The sequence below is a fragment of the Lutjanus erythropterus genome, chromosome 22 (assembly GCF_056507025.1).
Source record: "Lutjanus erythropterus isolate fLutEry1 chromosome 22, fLutEry1.hap2, whole genome shotgun sequence".
Classification (NCBI taxonomy): Eukaryota; Metazoa; Chordata; class Actinopteri; order Lutjaniformes; family Lutjanidae; genus Lutjanus; species Lutjanus erythropterus.
The window spans coordinates 4,992,119-5,010,005 of record NC_139338.1 but is presented as its reverse complement, the minus strand read 5'-3'; the positions used below and the strand labels follow the sequence as shown (position 1 = coordinate 5,010,005).

The 17,887-nt window shown below is 36.2% G+C and overlaps 1 protein-coding gene across 1 annotated transcript in view; it reads left to right on the top strand.

Annotated features, from left to right (window-relative positions):
* The first annotated feature begins 6,637 nt into the window (after positions 1–6,637).
* Positions 6,638–17,887, top strand: part of mpped1 (metallophosphoesterase domain containing 1) — a 108,385-nt gene continuing 97,135 nt past the window's right edge. The window contains exons 1-2 of the mRNA XM_084710900.1: positions 6,638–6,875; positions 16,633–17,032. Of these exons, the coding sequence (XP_084567026.1) occupies positions 16,854–17,032 (179 nt within the window). The 5' untranslated portion in view covers positions 6,638–6,875; positions 16,633–16,853. The remainder of the gene's footprint in view (positions 6,876–16,632; positions 17,033–17,887) is intronic.

Here is a 17,887-nt window from a genome sequence, read left to right as displayed (position 1 = left end):
AGATCAAATATTTTTTTTCAGAGTGATAGATAATTACTTTAACACTTTAACTTTAGTTTTGATAATACTTCTGTACGTCTACATGAGACAAAAATGAATGCAGGGCTTGTACTTGCAGTCCTGTAAAGTATAAAATAGTATGTTTAGCTTGTTCTGTCATTTTTACTTAAGTAAAGATCTGAATATTTCCTCCACAAATATAAATGCACGTGATATATTTTAAAAATGATATTGTTCACAGTGCAGTAAAGGCTTTGAAACAGCCTTCAAATAATCAGGTTGTCACAGGGGCTGCTTTTTCTGCCAGAGCATCTTAGAACTGAAAGAACTTTCCACAACTGTACTGACTGTCACTGCGTCTCTACAACATTAAGAGTGTGTTTTATTAGAAACCTGTGAACATGAGAACAGCACAGTTCTCTCGTGTTTGTTGTCTTGTTTGTCATTATGATGCTGACTGTGAGAGCTGCTGCTGCTTATACAGTAACATCTACACTTCCTCACACAACATTATGTTGTCATGCTGTTGTTGACTCTGATATATATTCACATTATACTGCAAAGACATTTGTTTCTGTTAACTGGTGGCTTTAAAATGCATTTTGTGGTTTCCCAATCTTTTGAAATAAAACTGAGGGGACTTTACAATAAGACTCACCCTATACATTTATGAATGATTTATAATTAGGCTATTAATTAGGTTGTGAACACTTAATAAGCTGTTATTACACATTAGATAAAATGACAACTGTGACCTGTTGCTTGCAAAATAGTGAGCCCACACTGATGTATGAAAACTGTGTGATAACTTCTTCATAATTGTATATTTATGATTTATAAAGTGTTTACAACCTAATAAATAACCTAATAATAAACTGTTTATCAGGTTAATCATATTGTAAAGTGGCACCAGTGTTTTCATTAATGATTTAGTCACCAAAATAAAAGCTTTTTAATATTTCCTTCTTCATTGTTACTGCTTTTTTTTTATCTTTTGAAGTGCTTGAATTGACTTCCTGTTTAAACAAAATATTAGACTGTTAGTAGATGATATTCTTTGCAGTGTGGTGAAGGTGGTCTCAGGGTCCTTTGCTGGGGGACTTAAAGGATACCCCAAAAAATCACCCCAAAATGAACAGAAAACATATATAATCAGTAGAATGAATAGGGGAGAGTGGGGCATCTTGTCACACTGATTATATCTCCAACACCAGAGGGAGCTGTCCAGAAAATAATCTAGTTGGATGTGCAACTTACTCTTCTGAAGTCTGTTTACTTTTGACATGCAGTCAATGTCACTGAAATCTAAGGTGAGAACAATTTTCATATTTCTTAAGAGTAAAAGTTAAAAAAAAAAAACCACATTATTACTATTTATACAATAAAACTTTGATAAGTAAGTAAATTCATTTAGACATTTTTGCACAGAACAGGAGAGAGAAAGGTGTATTTTATCCTAAATCAAATTGTCTTAAAGCTAGCGTGTGAAATAGCTAACAATAGCACACGTCACATAAAACAATTTGCCACAGTGTGCATTAACCAGCTGCACTGCTACAGAAACTGACTTTGCGAGCTGCTAACGTTAGTCCTCAAACAGTAATGGCAGTAGTAATTAAATTGTTTTATCTTTATACATGATTTGGCCACAGACTCATTGAAATACACAGGAGGGAGCGTAACAAGACTGTAATTTAAAAAAACATTTTCAATGATAAAGTATCTTTTAGTGGTGATATGTAAAAAGAAATAATAAGATAAAGAAGAAAGAAAGAACAAAAGATGGTTTGAATGAAAAATGAAGCAATGACAGCACACCACCTGACGTAATGCTAAGACCTGTGAGGCAAGTAAAGCTGGAAATGATAAAAACACCTAAATATCATCAGATAATCAGTTTTACCTGCGAAAATAACTTTTATGTTCTTATTAGTTGAAAAATATACACTGAACTCAAGTTAGTCAGCAGTTCTCAAGAAAATGAAGACAGTCAGTTGCCAGACTGTTCTTGAATTCATAAACTCAAAAGGTGGAGGTTATCAGAACTTAGTGTTACACATACTCTTTGATTACAGTGAAATTTAAATGATTAAGTCAACTCAAATATTTTCAGTACTTGCAAATCAGAATTTTCAGTCAACCGTTTTCACATAACTGAAACACATTAGACACATATAAAAACACATTATTTAATTTTCGGCAAACTCAAGATATAAATAAATAAAATATATTTTTAAAAGTTTCTCATGTTTCTGGCACCTTTTTAGGGACATTTTCCCCCATTGGTTGAAAACAATGAGTTTAATAAACACAAAGGAAAGAAAATTCTACTGGCACTCCTGGAACCTCTAAACAAAAGTTTAGTTTTCACTACTTGGTACAAATAATTAATCAGACCATTTGGTTTTACAGTGTGGAATGTAACAATTTATCACACATAGTGTGACAACTTACCTGCAGATGGGGCAACTTGTTATAAATGCACATCCTGTACTTGACCCTCTTCTAAAGTGAGAAGTAAAAAACATATAGATGATACATTTATGCACATGAATATATTATTTAATTTAATAAGGGAACTGGTGACTGTGATCCACCAAGACTGAGAAACTGAAGTGAAAGCAAAAAGTGTGACAAAATGCCCAGGTCTCCCCTATGTGGAAGATTAAAATTTGACCGACTTCTGCAGAGATCCTGGTCAAATATTAGTTTTGAGGATGGAGGGGGACTAATGGACTCATGATGACCTCAGTGTTTGTCGGTGGCTCCTGTGGGAGCCTTTAAACCCGCCGTGATTCCGGGCTCTGTGTGAATGAGCTCCGCGGAGCAGCTCTCCTCCTCCTCCTCCTCACTGTACCGCCGCTCACCGGCTCACGGTGGGCAGGACTGAACCGAGAGAGAGAGAGAGATAGAGAGAGACAGACAGAGAGCTAGAAAGAGAGAGAGAGAGGAAGCAGATCTCTCCTCCTCACGTCTCTCCTCCGGTGCATCACGGGGTGCGCATTCAAACTGACCAGCGCGTCTCACAGCTCACACACCGTCCACAGCAGCAGCAGCAGCTGACCACAGAGCAGGTAGGTTCACTCCTCTTCATCCCTCTTCCCTCCTCTTCATCCTCTCATTGCATTTACGCAGATCAGCCTCCGTGCGCGTGCAGCCCCGGAGCTCAGATTTGCGTTAAACCCCGCGCAGCGCTGCGTGTTCCCGGGTTACAGCGCGGCTCTGGAGCCTCGTCTTGTCTCCACATGTGTCTGAGTGAGCCGTGTGGATCTGAATAAAGACATGCACTCGTCCACGACCCCAAATATAAACGCTTTCCAGGCAGAGCTCCCCGGAACGCTTTAATGTTAGATCAGATTTCAGCCGCAGCACATCCAAAGGGCAGAGACTCCGAGTGCAGACAGGACAGGACGGGACAGGACGGGACAGACTGCTTCCACAGAGACAGTCGGTGCAGCCTGTGGGACCAAATGGCTCAAAAGTTTGACTGAGTTCAGTTAAAGAGACGCGGACTGCAGGGAACTTCTGCAAAATGTGCACAAAGCTGATTATTCACAGGAACTCTTTAATAATTCAGCTACTTTATGATTCTAATTAAGGTCTGAAATTCTGCCTGAGAACTAATTAATTGAAACAAATTGTGTGCGAGTGAATTAAAGGTGAATTAAAACACATTAAAAGGGTTGTTAGTTATAAAAGTACGTGGAACTGAGCAGAAAGTATCTGTTCTTGTTATTTTTTCATCATTTATCCATCTTGGTTGAATCTGTTTTATATTTCCTTCATAGATTCCTAATTCTGAAGTCAGTTAATCTATTAATCCTCAGATATTAAATTAATCTGGAACTATTATGATAAACAGTTCACTTCTTAAGAAACAAAGCCCAGTTTCTCTGATTCCAGCTTCTTAAATGTGAATATTTTCTGGTTTCTTTACTCCTCTCTGACAGTAAACTGAATATCTTTGAGTTGTGGACAAAATGAGACATTTAAGGACGTCATCTTGGACTTTGGGAAACACTGATTGACATTTTTCAACATTTTCTGCATGAATCAAGCAACTGATCAATTAATTGAGACAATGACCAATTAAAATAGTAATAAAAGTGAACGGATTAACACAGAGAAATTTTAAATGTTCCAAGAATCATCTGTCCTTAATATTTTCCCCTATTTTTTCCATCTTGCTTGAATCTAATAGAATCTGATAGATCGTCAACTAAATGTCTAAATTCCCTGATTTCAGCTTCTTAAATGTGAATATTTTCTGTTTTTTGCTCCTCTTTGACGGTAAACTAAATATGTTTGGGTTGTGGACAAAAATGACTTTTGAGGACGTCATCTTAGACTTTGGGAAACACTGATCAACATTTTTCACCATTTTCTGACATCTTGTGGACCAAACTTAAGAATTCAGTTGTTATGTAGTTGTTAGTGATGAAAGTAAATGGAATAGTACAGATAGAAATTTTAAATGTCCCAAAAAGAATCTGTTTTTATTATTTGTCTATAATTTTCCATCTTGTTTGAATCTGTCTTAAATTTTCCTCATAGATTCAGAATTCTGTAGAGCTATCATCCATCATTTCCTTGTCAACTATTAAATTAATCAGAAAAATAATCATATTTTAAGAAAAAAAATTCTGATTCCAGCTTCTTAAATATGAATATTTTCTGGTTTCTTTACTCCTCTCTGACAGTAAACTGAATATGTTTGTGTTGTGGACAATCTTGGGCTTTGATCAACATTTTTCACCGTTTTCTGACATTTTTTGGACCATACAACTTATCGATTAATCAAGAAAATAACCAACAGATTAACTGACAGTGAAAATAGTTATAAAAGTAAATGGAATAGTTCAGAGAGAAATGTTAAATCTTACAAACAGCATCTGCTTCTATTATTTCTCTCTAATTTTTCCATCTTGGTTGAATCTGTCTTACATTTCTTTCATAGACTGTGAATGCACCATATTTCACAGAGCGACGGCTCCAGATCACACCAGCACACACTCTTACAGTGAGATCTGCAGATCTGCAGGCTATATATGCATAAAACAGACGGTGTAATGCAGCGCCACACTCAGATGCACTTTAATTTTCTGTGTGTGTCCACATGTAGCAGAAAACGAGCGAATAAGCAGAGCAGATTGCCACAAAGAGTGATGTTAAATAGGAGAATGTGGCCGAGAGGGGGGAGCATCAATCAGAGTGTTCCTGCAGTTATCAGCCGCCTCACAGTCACCACACTGTACTCTGCTCTACTGTACTCTACTGTAACTGTACTCTACTGTACTGTAACTGTACTGCACTGTACTTCCAGCTCCACACTGCTGCTGCTGGGGGCTCTGCTCCTCTTTTATCATCAATGCATGCATTACTGAATGGGCTAAGGGCCCGTAAAATTCAGGGGCCCCTGACATCTGTGTCCAATCTAAACTCTAATTCATCCATGAAACAAAATTGTGTTGTCGAATCCACACAAATGTTGAGGCCTGTCAAAATGACATGAAAACCTTACGTTCACTTGACTCAAACACTCCAAACACTTCATTTTTAATGATCAATCAACAATTTTAATTTTTGAGTTCATTTTACTAACATGTATAAAAGTGAAGAAGCTTAAAAAGTTCAAGATGAATTGACATGCAAAGTAAAAAAAAAGTAAAAAAAAAAATGTACTGAATGTTTTTATGTTGACACGTAGTCAATTTCTTGTTTAATCAAACAGATATGTATTCACTTAACAAAACCTGAAAACAAATTTTCAACAAGAATCAGTGTTGTATTGAAATGTATAAAGCCAAAATAGCCTGAATAGTTCAAGACCAGTGAACAAGACAAACGCTGTGAGCTTTGCATAGATTTTGAAAGCTGAATGAATGAAATTGTTGATGTTAAATCAACAGGTTTTGATTTTTTTTGTTCATTGTACAATTTTTTTTTAAGCTGGTACAGCCTAGTTAGTTCAAGACCAATTAACAACACATACATTGTGCACTTAGCGTGAACTATGATTTTATGTCAATGTGACATGTATTCAATTTATTGTTCCACAAAGAAAATCATTTCTGTTCACTAAATGTAACAGAAACACATCATTTCAAAAGTGATATGCTGAAATGTATAAAACTGAAATAGTCTAAATAGGACAATCAACAACATATACACTGTGTGTAAAATTGCAAAACGTCACACAAATATTCAGGATGGTGAAAATTCATGAAAACTTCATGTTAACTCAATGCAAACACTCATCCCTTGTAAGATGGACATAATTTTCTAGTGTAAAATCAGTAAGTTTTTTATTTTTGAGTTAATTTTACTGAAATTCATTAGGTTGAAATAGCCTAACTGAAGACTAATGAACATCACATATATAGTGCACCTTGCATATATGATAGAAAGAAATAAAAATGTTGTAAAAGTTAGGGAGGAGTCATGATTTTCAAATATTTGAATAGTAATTAAATTATATACATAATAAAACGAGTCATTCGCGTTACTATCGTTTTGTCTTTAAAAATGAATTTTCCCTAGTTTTACCGGCGCCTGGAAATAACGCGATACTATCAGATCTCGCGTTATTACAGGCCCAGGTTGTATCGCCAGCGGAACACCTGCAGACGCTGAGTGACAGGCTGTGTCCCGAACATTTACTGACCAAACTAACTGACACCATGTCAGACAAGCAGGACAAATCGTTACAACAGCCTCAGGCCTCAGAGGACAGAAGACTTGAGTGGACAAAAAGGTTATTTTTGATTACGTGAGGATTTTACTTCGTCTGACTGCTTTTTTAACGAGCACCTGCAGTATCAAGCTCAGTGATGATTAATACCAGCTGGTGTGACCCGACTTCAAACCGGAAAGCTGTAAGTTTTTCCGTGTTTTGTGTTGTTGTAGTGTTTACTCTGTTGAATTTGGCGCTGCTATGTTGCTAACATGGTTATTCTCAGAGGTTTGTACGCTGTTGTATTAATTATGTAACGTTGCGCCACAGCTGCGCAGCGCGACGCGGTGTGGACGAGAAGCCTCGTTTGAAGCAACAGTGATGACAGGAGGGTGTCACGTGCTGTAACTGTTAGTTCTAAAAGTGTGTAGTAAAGTGTGTACACACATTGCGTGCAACAAAACGTATAATTTGTGTTCGCTTAACTTGACAAAAACACGATAGCAACAAGAGTGCAGCTTTATGCTGAACAAAATGTTTTTCTTTGTTAACATAACAAACTACAGCCAACTGAGTTTTTACCAGCATATAATTTTCTTGTACACACTATTTTACTGTAAAACTAAAAACAAACAAACAAACAAAAAAAACTTTAAAGTAATTGTTCAACCTGAGTTCAGTTAACTTAATCTTTGCGCAATAAAAGTTTTGTGTTCAAACCATTTACAGTAAACTTGTAAACTGAGTGAGTTTGTAGTGAGAAGTCTCTTTGAAGGTCCAGAGATTCCTGCCTGGTAAAAGTGTTTGTACATTAAAAAATAATGCATGTCAGATAACCTTTATATTTTTTATATTTTATGTCTGAGCCTGAATTATGTCAAACTCCTGACATGGAAAACTAATTTTTCTGATTCTGACTGATCTCATCTCTCTTTTCTATTTCAACTGTATTGGAGCATTTTTTTAAAAACTAAAGGGCACAACCTGAAGTGCAAATCAATGAAGTAAACAATTAATATGGCTATACAATTATTTTCATCATTGTTTAATAGGCCAATCAAATTAAAAATGCTGATCAGTGTTTCCCAGAGTCCAAGATGACGTCCTCAAATGTCTTGTTTTTTTCCACAACTCAGATATTCAGTTTACTGTCAGAGAGGAGGAAAGAAACCAGAAAAAAATGTTTTTAATTTCATATTTCATAATTGTTGCAGCATTAATTGTTTTACATTGCTAAACTTAACACTTTTAACTTGAATGTGATATTAAAAATCAGTTGTGATTATGTACACAGAGTGATCATGTCTTCTGACCAGTAGTGCTCACCCTCATGTGTTAAAAGCATGGTTTTCCAAAAAGTCAATTCTATAGAATGAAGTGACTTTTTCACTCTCTTTCGCTAAGGATTTCACAGAAAACTGTGAGACAATGTTTTTTCTTTGGCCAGAGGACACGTCTCGTATGCCTTAAGAGACGAGGACTAAACGCTCGTGCATTTATTAAATAGACGGTGCAGAACTGTGTGAAGAAGATCTTTCTCTTTTGTCACCTCTCATTCAGAAATAAATCATTTAATCATTTTAGATGAAGAGAGTCCTGCTAAATGTTAGTTGGTCTTTTTACAAAAGAAAAAGAAGCATGTGTGTTCTCAGAACCATTTTCTATTTTGTAATACATGTAGAAGAATTTTAATATTTCTGCAGTACATGGTAAATACAGTAGGCTGATGAAACTGAAAATATTATAAATATGGTTGATATAAGCGTAGTGAAGACTTACAAATGTAACTGTGGTTCTGAGTTTTTTTTAGTCACCTTTGACCTGGGTGATAAATAGACTTCATCCATAACAGAGTAATTCACCTAAGAAATGTCTCCTGTTGTCTTCTCATGAGTATTCTGAACTGTAGTGACATTTGTAACTGTTCAGTGTCCTCTGTCCACAAGCCTCTGCTTTAAACTTGGATGTATGATTCAAACCAACCACATTGTGGCCACACTTGAAGTTGTCAAAGCCTCCTGACTGCATCACACTGCCTCCTCAAGTTTGTCAGAAGATTTATGACCGTAGACAAACCTTACTTGAACAGGGTGGATGAGGCTAACTCTTAATGCTAACAGTTTTTTAAGCAGTTTTCTGTTGGGCCGTAACTCCCACAGTGTTGTGGGTCTTTCCCCTTTCTCACAATCAGTTTGCTTCAGTCATGAAGAGTAGGAGCTGCGACTGTTAACTAGTTTTGTTGGAAAGTCAATCAAACCATTTCAAGGACGTATAACCACCACATAGAGATGCAAAATGATCACGAAGACATACAACATAATGACAAAGAGCGACATACTAACTACAAAGTGATGCAAAATGACTACAAAAAGATGCAAAACAACTACCAAGAGATGCAGAACAAACACAAATGGACACAAAATGACTGCAAAGAAACACTAAATGACCAGAAACACACACAAAATGACCACAAAGGACTATTAAGTGATGCAAAGCGAGAAGTGGTGGAAAGTGCACTGAGAATCTGTACTCAAGTACTGTTACATTACTAAAATATTACTTAAAAGTAAAAGTAGTGGTGTTAAAAGTACAAAGTGCTTGTCTCCAAAACTACTCAGAGTATTAGTGACTTGTTAACCACTCATATTTAATACATTATTTGTGAAAACATTCAATCAAAGACAAATCTAAATGACTCCAAACTTCCTGTCTGTTCTGCTCAGTGGTCACACTCACCTCTAGACCTAGGGTCGCAAATTTTTGATTTTCTTTAACCGATAGTTGAAAATGCTTACAATTAATTAATGATCAACAATGTTTTGCTTATTTAATTTTTTTTCTCTGTTTTGTTTTGTCATTTTTGTCTCATTTTAGGTTCCGGTTTCTTTATTCAACAAATGGCTCTGCCAGATAAAAAAAAAGTCGAATGAGCTGCAGTCACTGTCATTTCTAGATTATTGATTAAATATTCATAGATGCAGTTTGAATTGGTTAAGTTCTTAGCGCTGATTAATCAATAAATGAATAATCATTAAAATCCAGACTCCAAACATTTGCATACTTTTTCATCCGTACTTCCTTGTTTTCTCTGGCTGACTTGTGATCAGATAGTCATTGGGTACAAAAATACAGATGAAAGGTTTGGACATTAATTCAACAGTACTCATTTATGATTTTGAAAGTAACTAAGTAGATTACATAGTGAAATGAATACTTAACTACAAGTAAAAGTAGAGACTTGATGATCTTCTCTCAAAAGTACAAGTACCCAAAAAAAACTACTTAGAGTAATATGAGTATGAGTGAAAGCGAGTTAGCACCATGAAGTGATGCAAAATGACCACAAAAAAAGAATTGTTTCTTTTTTTTTTTGTACAGGTACTAAAACTGAAGTATCATTACTGATATCAAAACTTGTCAATAGATACTCAGGCCTGATTTTCACAAATATTTGTGATCCAAAGACACGACAGCAGATTGTGAGATGATGGGAAGGAAACATTATCTTTCACGGCTGATCACAGAGAGCTCATATTTTGGATTCAGTTCCTGGATTCTCTCAGCTCCGGGGCTGATGAATCTCTTATTGAATCTTTTGTCTCTCCTCGTCTTTATTTAATTAGCGATATAGAGAACAGTCAGGTAACATAAGCAGCCTGCTTTGTTTGCAGGTTATTTCAGTCATGACATAACGTAATACAAAAAGATAACACAACAAGTACAGATTTGAATGGATTCTTAGTTATTTTAAACTTTTGTTGCACATGTTGAAAGGTGAATCTAAACGCATATTATAACAGAAAAGATTCAGGTTTAATTAATGCTATCAAACCCCTCCTGTAGTCACAGATGACAGATATCTGATAGATGTAAGAAACAGAACTTTTTCCTCTAGACGGCGTCAGACAGAATGAAATTAAAGTCGGGAGTGGACAGAGGGTGCTGTTAAAATCTGTGAGCTGCACATTCAGTCGTCCTGTGTCGCCTGCAGGATGTAGAAAACTGCATTTGGGCCCAATGTGTTAGAATCTCGCAGCATCTGCTAATGCATCTCTCTGTCTCACACTGGCAGTGCCACTGTCACATTCATGACAACAGAAACACATTTAAATATGCATGCACAGGCCTGCACACACATGCACCTGTGAGCTCGCACAACACACACATGTAATGTATGCACCCCTGAAACACATCCACAGAGCATGCTGGGATTTGCCCGTGACAAACAACCGTGGTGTGAAGTGTGAAGTGTGTATCTGTCACGTCAGTGTGCTGTCAGCGTGTGAGGTTGCAGTGAATGAGGAATCGAGATGGCGCGGCGACATCGCGCGGCGGTCCAGGCGGACTTTGCCAAAGCCGCCTGTCCCCCAAATTATCACCTCCGTCTCCCAGCATCCCCGTCATCTCAGCACCTCTCAGCGGCTCCGCTCCCTCGCAGCGGTCGCCAGAGCCTCCGAAAATGAACCGCACAGCTGAATCCAGGCTTAATGGGCGACACACACACGCAGGCCTCACACACCAGGGACGCAGACTGAAAAGATTTCATCAATTCAGTTATTATTTTATATCTCATAAGCAGGAAATCAAATGAAAAGAGCACACTGGACATGACAGCATGTAGAAGAAACAAGAGACAGTGACAAGAGACAAAACTAAAGAACATTTGGAGATAAATCATCCTGCAGAACATCCGATTTTCATTCAGAATATTGTTCTCAGATTGCCTGTTTGGCTCTGTTAGATGTAAACATTATCATATATTATCATTATTTGTATCCGTATCTATTCAACCAACAAAATTATCTCTGTATCTGTCTCTGTATTTGGATAGAAGACCAGAAATGGGCGTGGTTTATACCAGAGGTCATGTTAAATGGGGCAAATTTCATTTTCTACCCTAATCTTCATTAGCAATACAACTGTTGAGCCGACAGAACATCAAGTTAATTTAAAATGGGCATATAATTAATTATGAAATATATTTCCATGTCCTCGTACTGTACTTCTCTCTTTATTCTCATTTTTAACTTAAGTAAGTTTTATGAACTGAAGCCCACCGCCGGCACGCCTTTAACTGAGGACATTGTATAATTAGAAACTGAAAAAAGTTTCAGATGTTAGGGCCCTGCTGATGCCGATATTAGGGAGTAAAAATATTTCAATGTCAATATGTGGAAGGTTGACTAATTAGCTGCAAAGATGTTTATTTCTTTGTAAAATACCATTTTTGAAGGAAAAAATAGACATATCCTTGTTTTGTGAAATCTGATATTTGAGAAAATCAGGGCTGTCCGTGAATGTTCTCACTCGTCCAGGTCACTGTAATCTCAAGAAAAGATTAAATCGAAGGCAGCTGGACTTGTTTATGTCTTTGAAGACGTTTCACCTCTCATCCATGAAGCTTCATCAGTTCATGCGTGTCACACTAGTCTGAGCTCGCTAACTTTGTCAATTCTTTCAGGTTTTTTTTTTATCAACATTTTCATTGAACTTCACCCAGAATGTTTCCTATGGTGTGATGTTCAAAACAATGCAAGAGAAGAATCTTAATAATATATAAATAATACAAGACTTTTTATCTTTATTGTTAGTCACTTATTTTCATAAAGTGCTATTTAATTCATATGAAATTATGAATAGTACAGAAAGTAACATTTTGGAAATTATTTTTTCATGAATAATAACCAGCAACGTCTGGCAGAAGAAATATCTGTTTTCATGACAATATTTGTGCTCTGCAGAATTGTGTATTCTGATTTGGGTGCATCTCTCATAAATATCAGATTTAAGCTGAGCAAACATCAGCACTTATTCTACAGCAGCGACTCATCTGTAAGATTTCAAAAAATTGTTAAGCCTACTGTTGTTTTTCATACCCTTCTACAATCAACCCAGTTTTCCTCTGTATTTTCACAGGCTGTGGAAGAATAATTGTTTTTCTCAGGTTGTTGTCAGGGATGCCCCTAATGGACATTTTTAAAAAGTAACATATATCATAAGCAGAAATATATATAGTGTGGCATACAAGATGTAAATGTCCAGTATTTAATTTTTTTTCATATTTAACTGATTTAAGAAATGGGAAAGATAAACAAACAAACAAAAGCGGCATAAACAAACAATGAGATATACCTAAAAATTGAAAAAGTACATTAATTTTACCGCTACAGTTTTTTAAGCTACAGTTTGGTATCAGTTAGACAGACAAGAGAGGGACAGAGGACCAGATACATTAATACATTTGACCACACAGGTGAGTTTTGCTCACAGACAGGTCGTTCAATTATCAAATGAAAGGTTGACATTTCTCAGTGAAATGATCATTAGATCTTCTAAGCGCGCATTAATTTTTTTTCAAGGCCTCACAAAAGCATGACATCCTTCAGGCAGGCAGACCGAGATGGTCAGATGCACATTTCCAGGCAAGAATCATTCTAGGATGAGCCAGAAGAATGAAGGCAGTCATGTCCCTTTCTTTAGTGACATAAAAGATAAATATACCCCTAATAAACTTACATATGAGATGGACTGTTCATATTGATTTATTCAGTGATGATTAAGAGTCTTGCTTTTTAAAATCATATCCTCCAATGTCTGTATGAATATATAACTATTTTCTTAGTTTATTTTACTTTGGCTGATTTGAGTTTATAGCAACGTAATTTCCTTTAGATTTTTTCATGTGTGACGTGAACTCTCTTGGGTTATTATAGTGAACTAAAACTAAACTAAAAACCAAAACCAGGCACGAAAAAAGATTTTAGTTGATAACTAAAATAAAGAGAAACCCTAGACTAGGGAAAAATTAAAACTGACTGAAAGGATTGTATGTACTTACAAACTAAACTAAACTAAAAAATATACTTAGTCTTTGGTGTAAGTTTTTGTCAATTTGGTCAACAACAAGAATGAGGAAGTACTGGTTCACATTTTTATTATCTCCGGCAGGTGTAAGCCTGGAGGAGATCATGCGATGGTTCGTGTATGTGTGTGTGCGTGTGCAAGGTTATCTGCAGCTAATCACTCATATTATTAGACCAATCAGACTAAATGTTTTTGTGCACATTTATGACTGTATATTCAAGAACCTCTCATGATTGCAGTGATTCACTTTTCTCTGAAAAACCATGAAAAACCTATATAAAACCTAAAGGCTGTCATGATATTAGAATTTCACTACACAATTATTGTGGCCAACAGAATCCATGATAACGATATTATTGTGACATTTAAAGACAATTTAAAATAAATAAATAAATGAATAAATAGAAAATATTATCAGTCAAATTCATCAAACACCACTTTGTTTATTTTTAGCAAATAACTCAAAATACAAGTGTAGAGAGCGAGGAGACTATAACAGTGTTAACTGTACATGTTTAAGAGGTGCTGCATTTATTTTTCACATAATATTATCATATGTGTTTATTATCAATATTTCATTTTTTAGATATTAGGTTATCATCAGTACAGGTATATTGCAACAACCCTAATTAAATATAATTATTAAAAAAACCCTCAAACTAATACCGAAACGAATAAAAACGTAACTAAAACGTAACATTTTCATTAAACAGAAAATAGCAAACCCTCTCTGGAAACTAAACTGAACTGATAACAAAAATTATAAAAATAAGTAGAAATTAAAAACAAATAAAAAGTACAAAATTATAACTGTGATGGTACTGCCCTCATTAAACAAAGTGAGTATTGTCCAGACAGTGCAGATCTACATTAAATACAGTTTATTTTCCCTGTAAACATCAGTGATAGCACCTTTCTTCAGCCTCATGGGGAGCCTACTGAATTGTGAACAGCACAGTGTAGCTTATTTATCAGTATTTGCGAGCTGTTATTATTCTGTCACTTTAACTGCTTTCTCACTGCAGGACTCCTGTTGTTTTCTCTGCTGCTTTGTTCATTTGTTGCAGTGAACTAAAGGCAACACATAAATAGGAACTCAGAGTTCCCACTTGTGTAGTTGTGTCCTTATGTTACCTTGCACACACAAGACTGATCCCAGTCAGTTTACAGACTGACAGCGGACAGAAATAAATCCCTCTTTAACTGGCCAATGTGTTGAGTTTAGCTATCATAATCAGGAGCAGTTTTAGAGATTGACCGATATCGGATGTTTTGGGCAGATGCTGATATTAGGATGTTTATATATCAGATATATTATCTGCATTTTCATATCGGTGCATTTTGTACAACATACATGCTTATACCAATACAGACTGATCTAGTTGTGATGGACCAATACTGGCCAACCGATATATCTGTCGGTCCCTTGTGAATTCCAGTTAAAGCAGTTTAAAGATTAGTCGGTTGACACTGATACTGAATGCTGATTATTGATTAATTGTTACAATATTTAATTGAGCAAAAATGACAAATATTCTCTGGTTCCAGTGTCTAATGTGTTTTTCCCTGTTTTATGTCATTGTAAACTTAATGTGTCTTTTGTCATGACCTGTCAGTCAGCCAGTGAAAACATGTGAAGACATTGTCACCTTGGTGTCTCAGAACTTGTGTGAAGCAGGAGACATTTCTCACTGCTTTTGTCACTTTTTATAGACTTGTCTTTTAACTGATTTATTAGTTAAATTAAAAAAAATGACTGATAGATTGAGAATGAAAAACTATGATTAGTGTTAGTAATATTTAATCAGTGAGTAAATAATAAGACCTTTGTTAAAGGACAAATACCAACCACTCCCAAATCCAGCTTCTCAGTTTGGGGGTCATTATGACATAATAATGTGAAAAATGTATTGTTATAACATTATGGTTTTTTTACCTTATAAGAAGATATTTTCATGTTGTAATAAAATATCTTGATGTTATTACAACATACAAACTGCTATAATAATAATTTGTTTTCAGCAGATGGCCACCCAGCCTTAATTAAGAGTCTGGACTCGCTTGATGTTTCTGACCTATTAAAAGGAAGTTTTTCCTCGCCACAGTCACCTCAGTGCTTGTTTTTGGTGGGAACAATTGGGTTTATAAAGAGTGCTGTCTAGTCTCACTCTATAAAAAAAGTTATCTGAGATATACAAATTTAATTGATTTCAACTTGTTGTAATGTGAAACATCTCATTATAACTTAACCACTCATTGTTATAACAAAAGGTTTCACATTATAACCTGATTACTTAAAATGTTATAGCATGAAGTTAGTTATCATGTTATAACATGAAACTTTTCATGTTACAGCCTGGCAATATTGTGATAACGAAAGTTTCTTGTTATAACATGATACGTTTGTTTGTTGTAATGACATGAAAAACATCTTGTTAACTTTTCATGCAATACATATCTGTCATATAAAACATGATTTTGTCAGGTGGGCTTGAAGATGTTTTTATTGACATTTTTCTCCTGATTTCTTATTAATCAATTAATCAAGAAAATATTTTGGCAGGTTCATCATTAATGAAAATAATTATTTGCAACCTCTCCCAGTTTGGCACACAGCTCCCACATTTGAACATCCTTTTCTCTTCTGCCACGGCTGAACACCCTTTTGAAAACCAATGTTAAATCACCGTAAAAAATGAACAGACAGTGAAAAAGAAATTGATGGTGTCAGAACCCAATTAATGATTCAGAATCAGAGGTTTTGGAACCTGTTCTCTCGAGTATTTCATAAATTAGTGTCCGTAAATTGTGAAAAATGCTCATGACAATTAGCCAGAACACACAGTCTTTTTAAATTTCTTGTTTTTTTGCACAGTCCAAAACCACAAAATATTCAAATTACTGTGATATAAAACAATATAAAGCATCAAATCTTCCAATTTTGTGAAGCTGAATCCAGAAAATGATTGGCTTAATAAATAAACTATCAAATCAATTATTTTTATTGTCAATTCTGTCAGTCAACTGATTCTCTGAATTCCTATCTTTCCCACACACTCTTGATGTCAGCTGTGCTCTTGTTGTGTTGCTCTCAGGTGCAGAGGAGCTGCAGAGAAGAAGAAGAGGAAGCAGAGGAGGAGGGAGGAGGTGATGTTCTCTCCTCGGCTCACTGTGGCTGTGAGCTCAGCGAGGGTTTGAGTCTGTCAGGACGCCGGGACCATCCACCCACTGTTCTAAACTAAAGACAACAAGCAGCTTAACTTGCCCACCTGACACCTCGCTCCGCTCTGCCCGCTCTACTTCCATCCCCAGTGTCATGGCCTTCACCCTGTCAGAGATCATGGCGGCACGGCGGCAGCAGTCTCAGGCTCAGTCGCACACCCAGCGAGGCAGCAGGACGGCGGTGGAGGTGGACGAGTATAGCACCAACCCCACTCAGGCCTTCACCTTCTACAACATCAACCAGGGACGCTTCCAGCCGCCACACGTCCACATGTGAGTAGATAAAAGAAATGTTCATGCAGCAGGGTGGCTCATTAAAGGAGCGTACTGCTGCCACGCAGACTTACAACACAGTTACTGTGATTTTGTCAACTTTCAGGGTTTCATTTTCTCTGATCATCTTCCTGTTCATCCCAGAGATAATGCGATTATTTACTTTTGATCTATTACAGTGTCTGTGTCCACCTGGGTGAGAATAGTCCCACAGCAGCTATTCAGCTATGTATACCCAGTTCACTTCTTTAGGAATAAAGCATCTCAAAGTTCATGCAGAGATGAAGTTGCAGTTTAGGTTTAAGTAAAAATCATGGTTTGTCTTTGCCATGCAGCATTATAAATTAATAAATTCTGCTAAATTTTAACGGCTTTCTGAGTGTTTTCTTAGTGACTAGTCTAAATTAAATTTTGCGTTTAATCAGCAGGGAAATTAGTTGCCAGGAACATCCCTAGTGCACACGCTCAAGCAAGCACACCTATGGTGTTGGTGTGCAGCAGTGAAATGGGTCCCCACTGAAACACTTTCCCACCGCGCACATTCCGGACGTTGTTTGGGCTATTCACCGGTATGGTGGTATATGAAAAATTAATATCATAACGAAAATAAAGACCGGTTTTCGGTACGAACTGGTATACCACACAGACCTGCTCTCTTTAAAGTCTTTGTGCTAAGCTATGCTAACGATTCCTTTAAGTGAAGCAGCCTTTAAACCAGATAAGTCAGACCAACAAAGAAGCTGTTTTCTCCAAAAGATAAATTTCAATTGAAAATCTTGAACTTTAATCTAACAAAAAAATAAATAATAACAGAAAAACTCTTGTAAAATGACTGCATGGCCGTCAGTATGATTC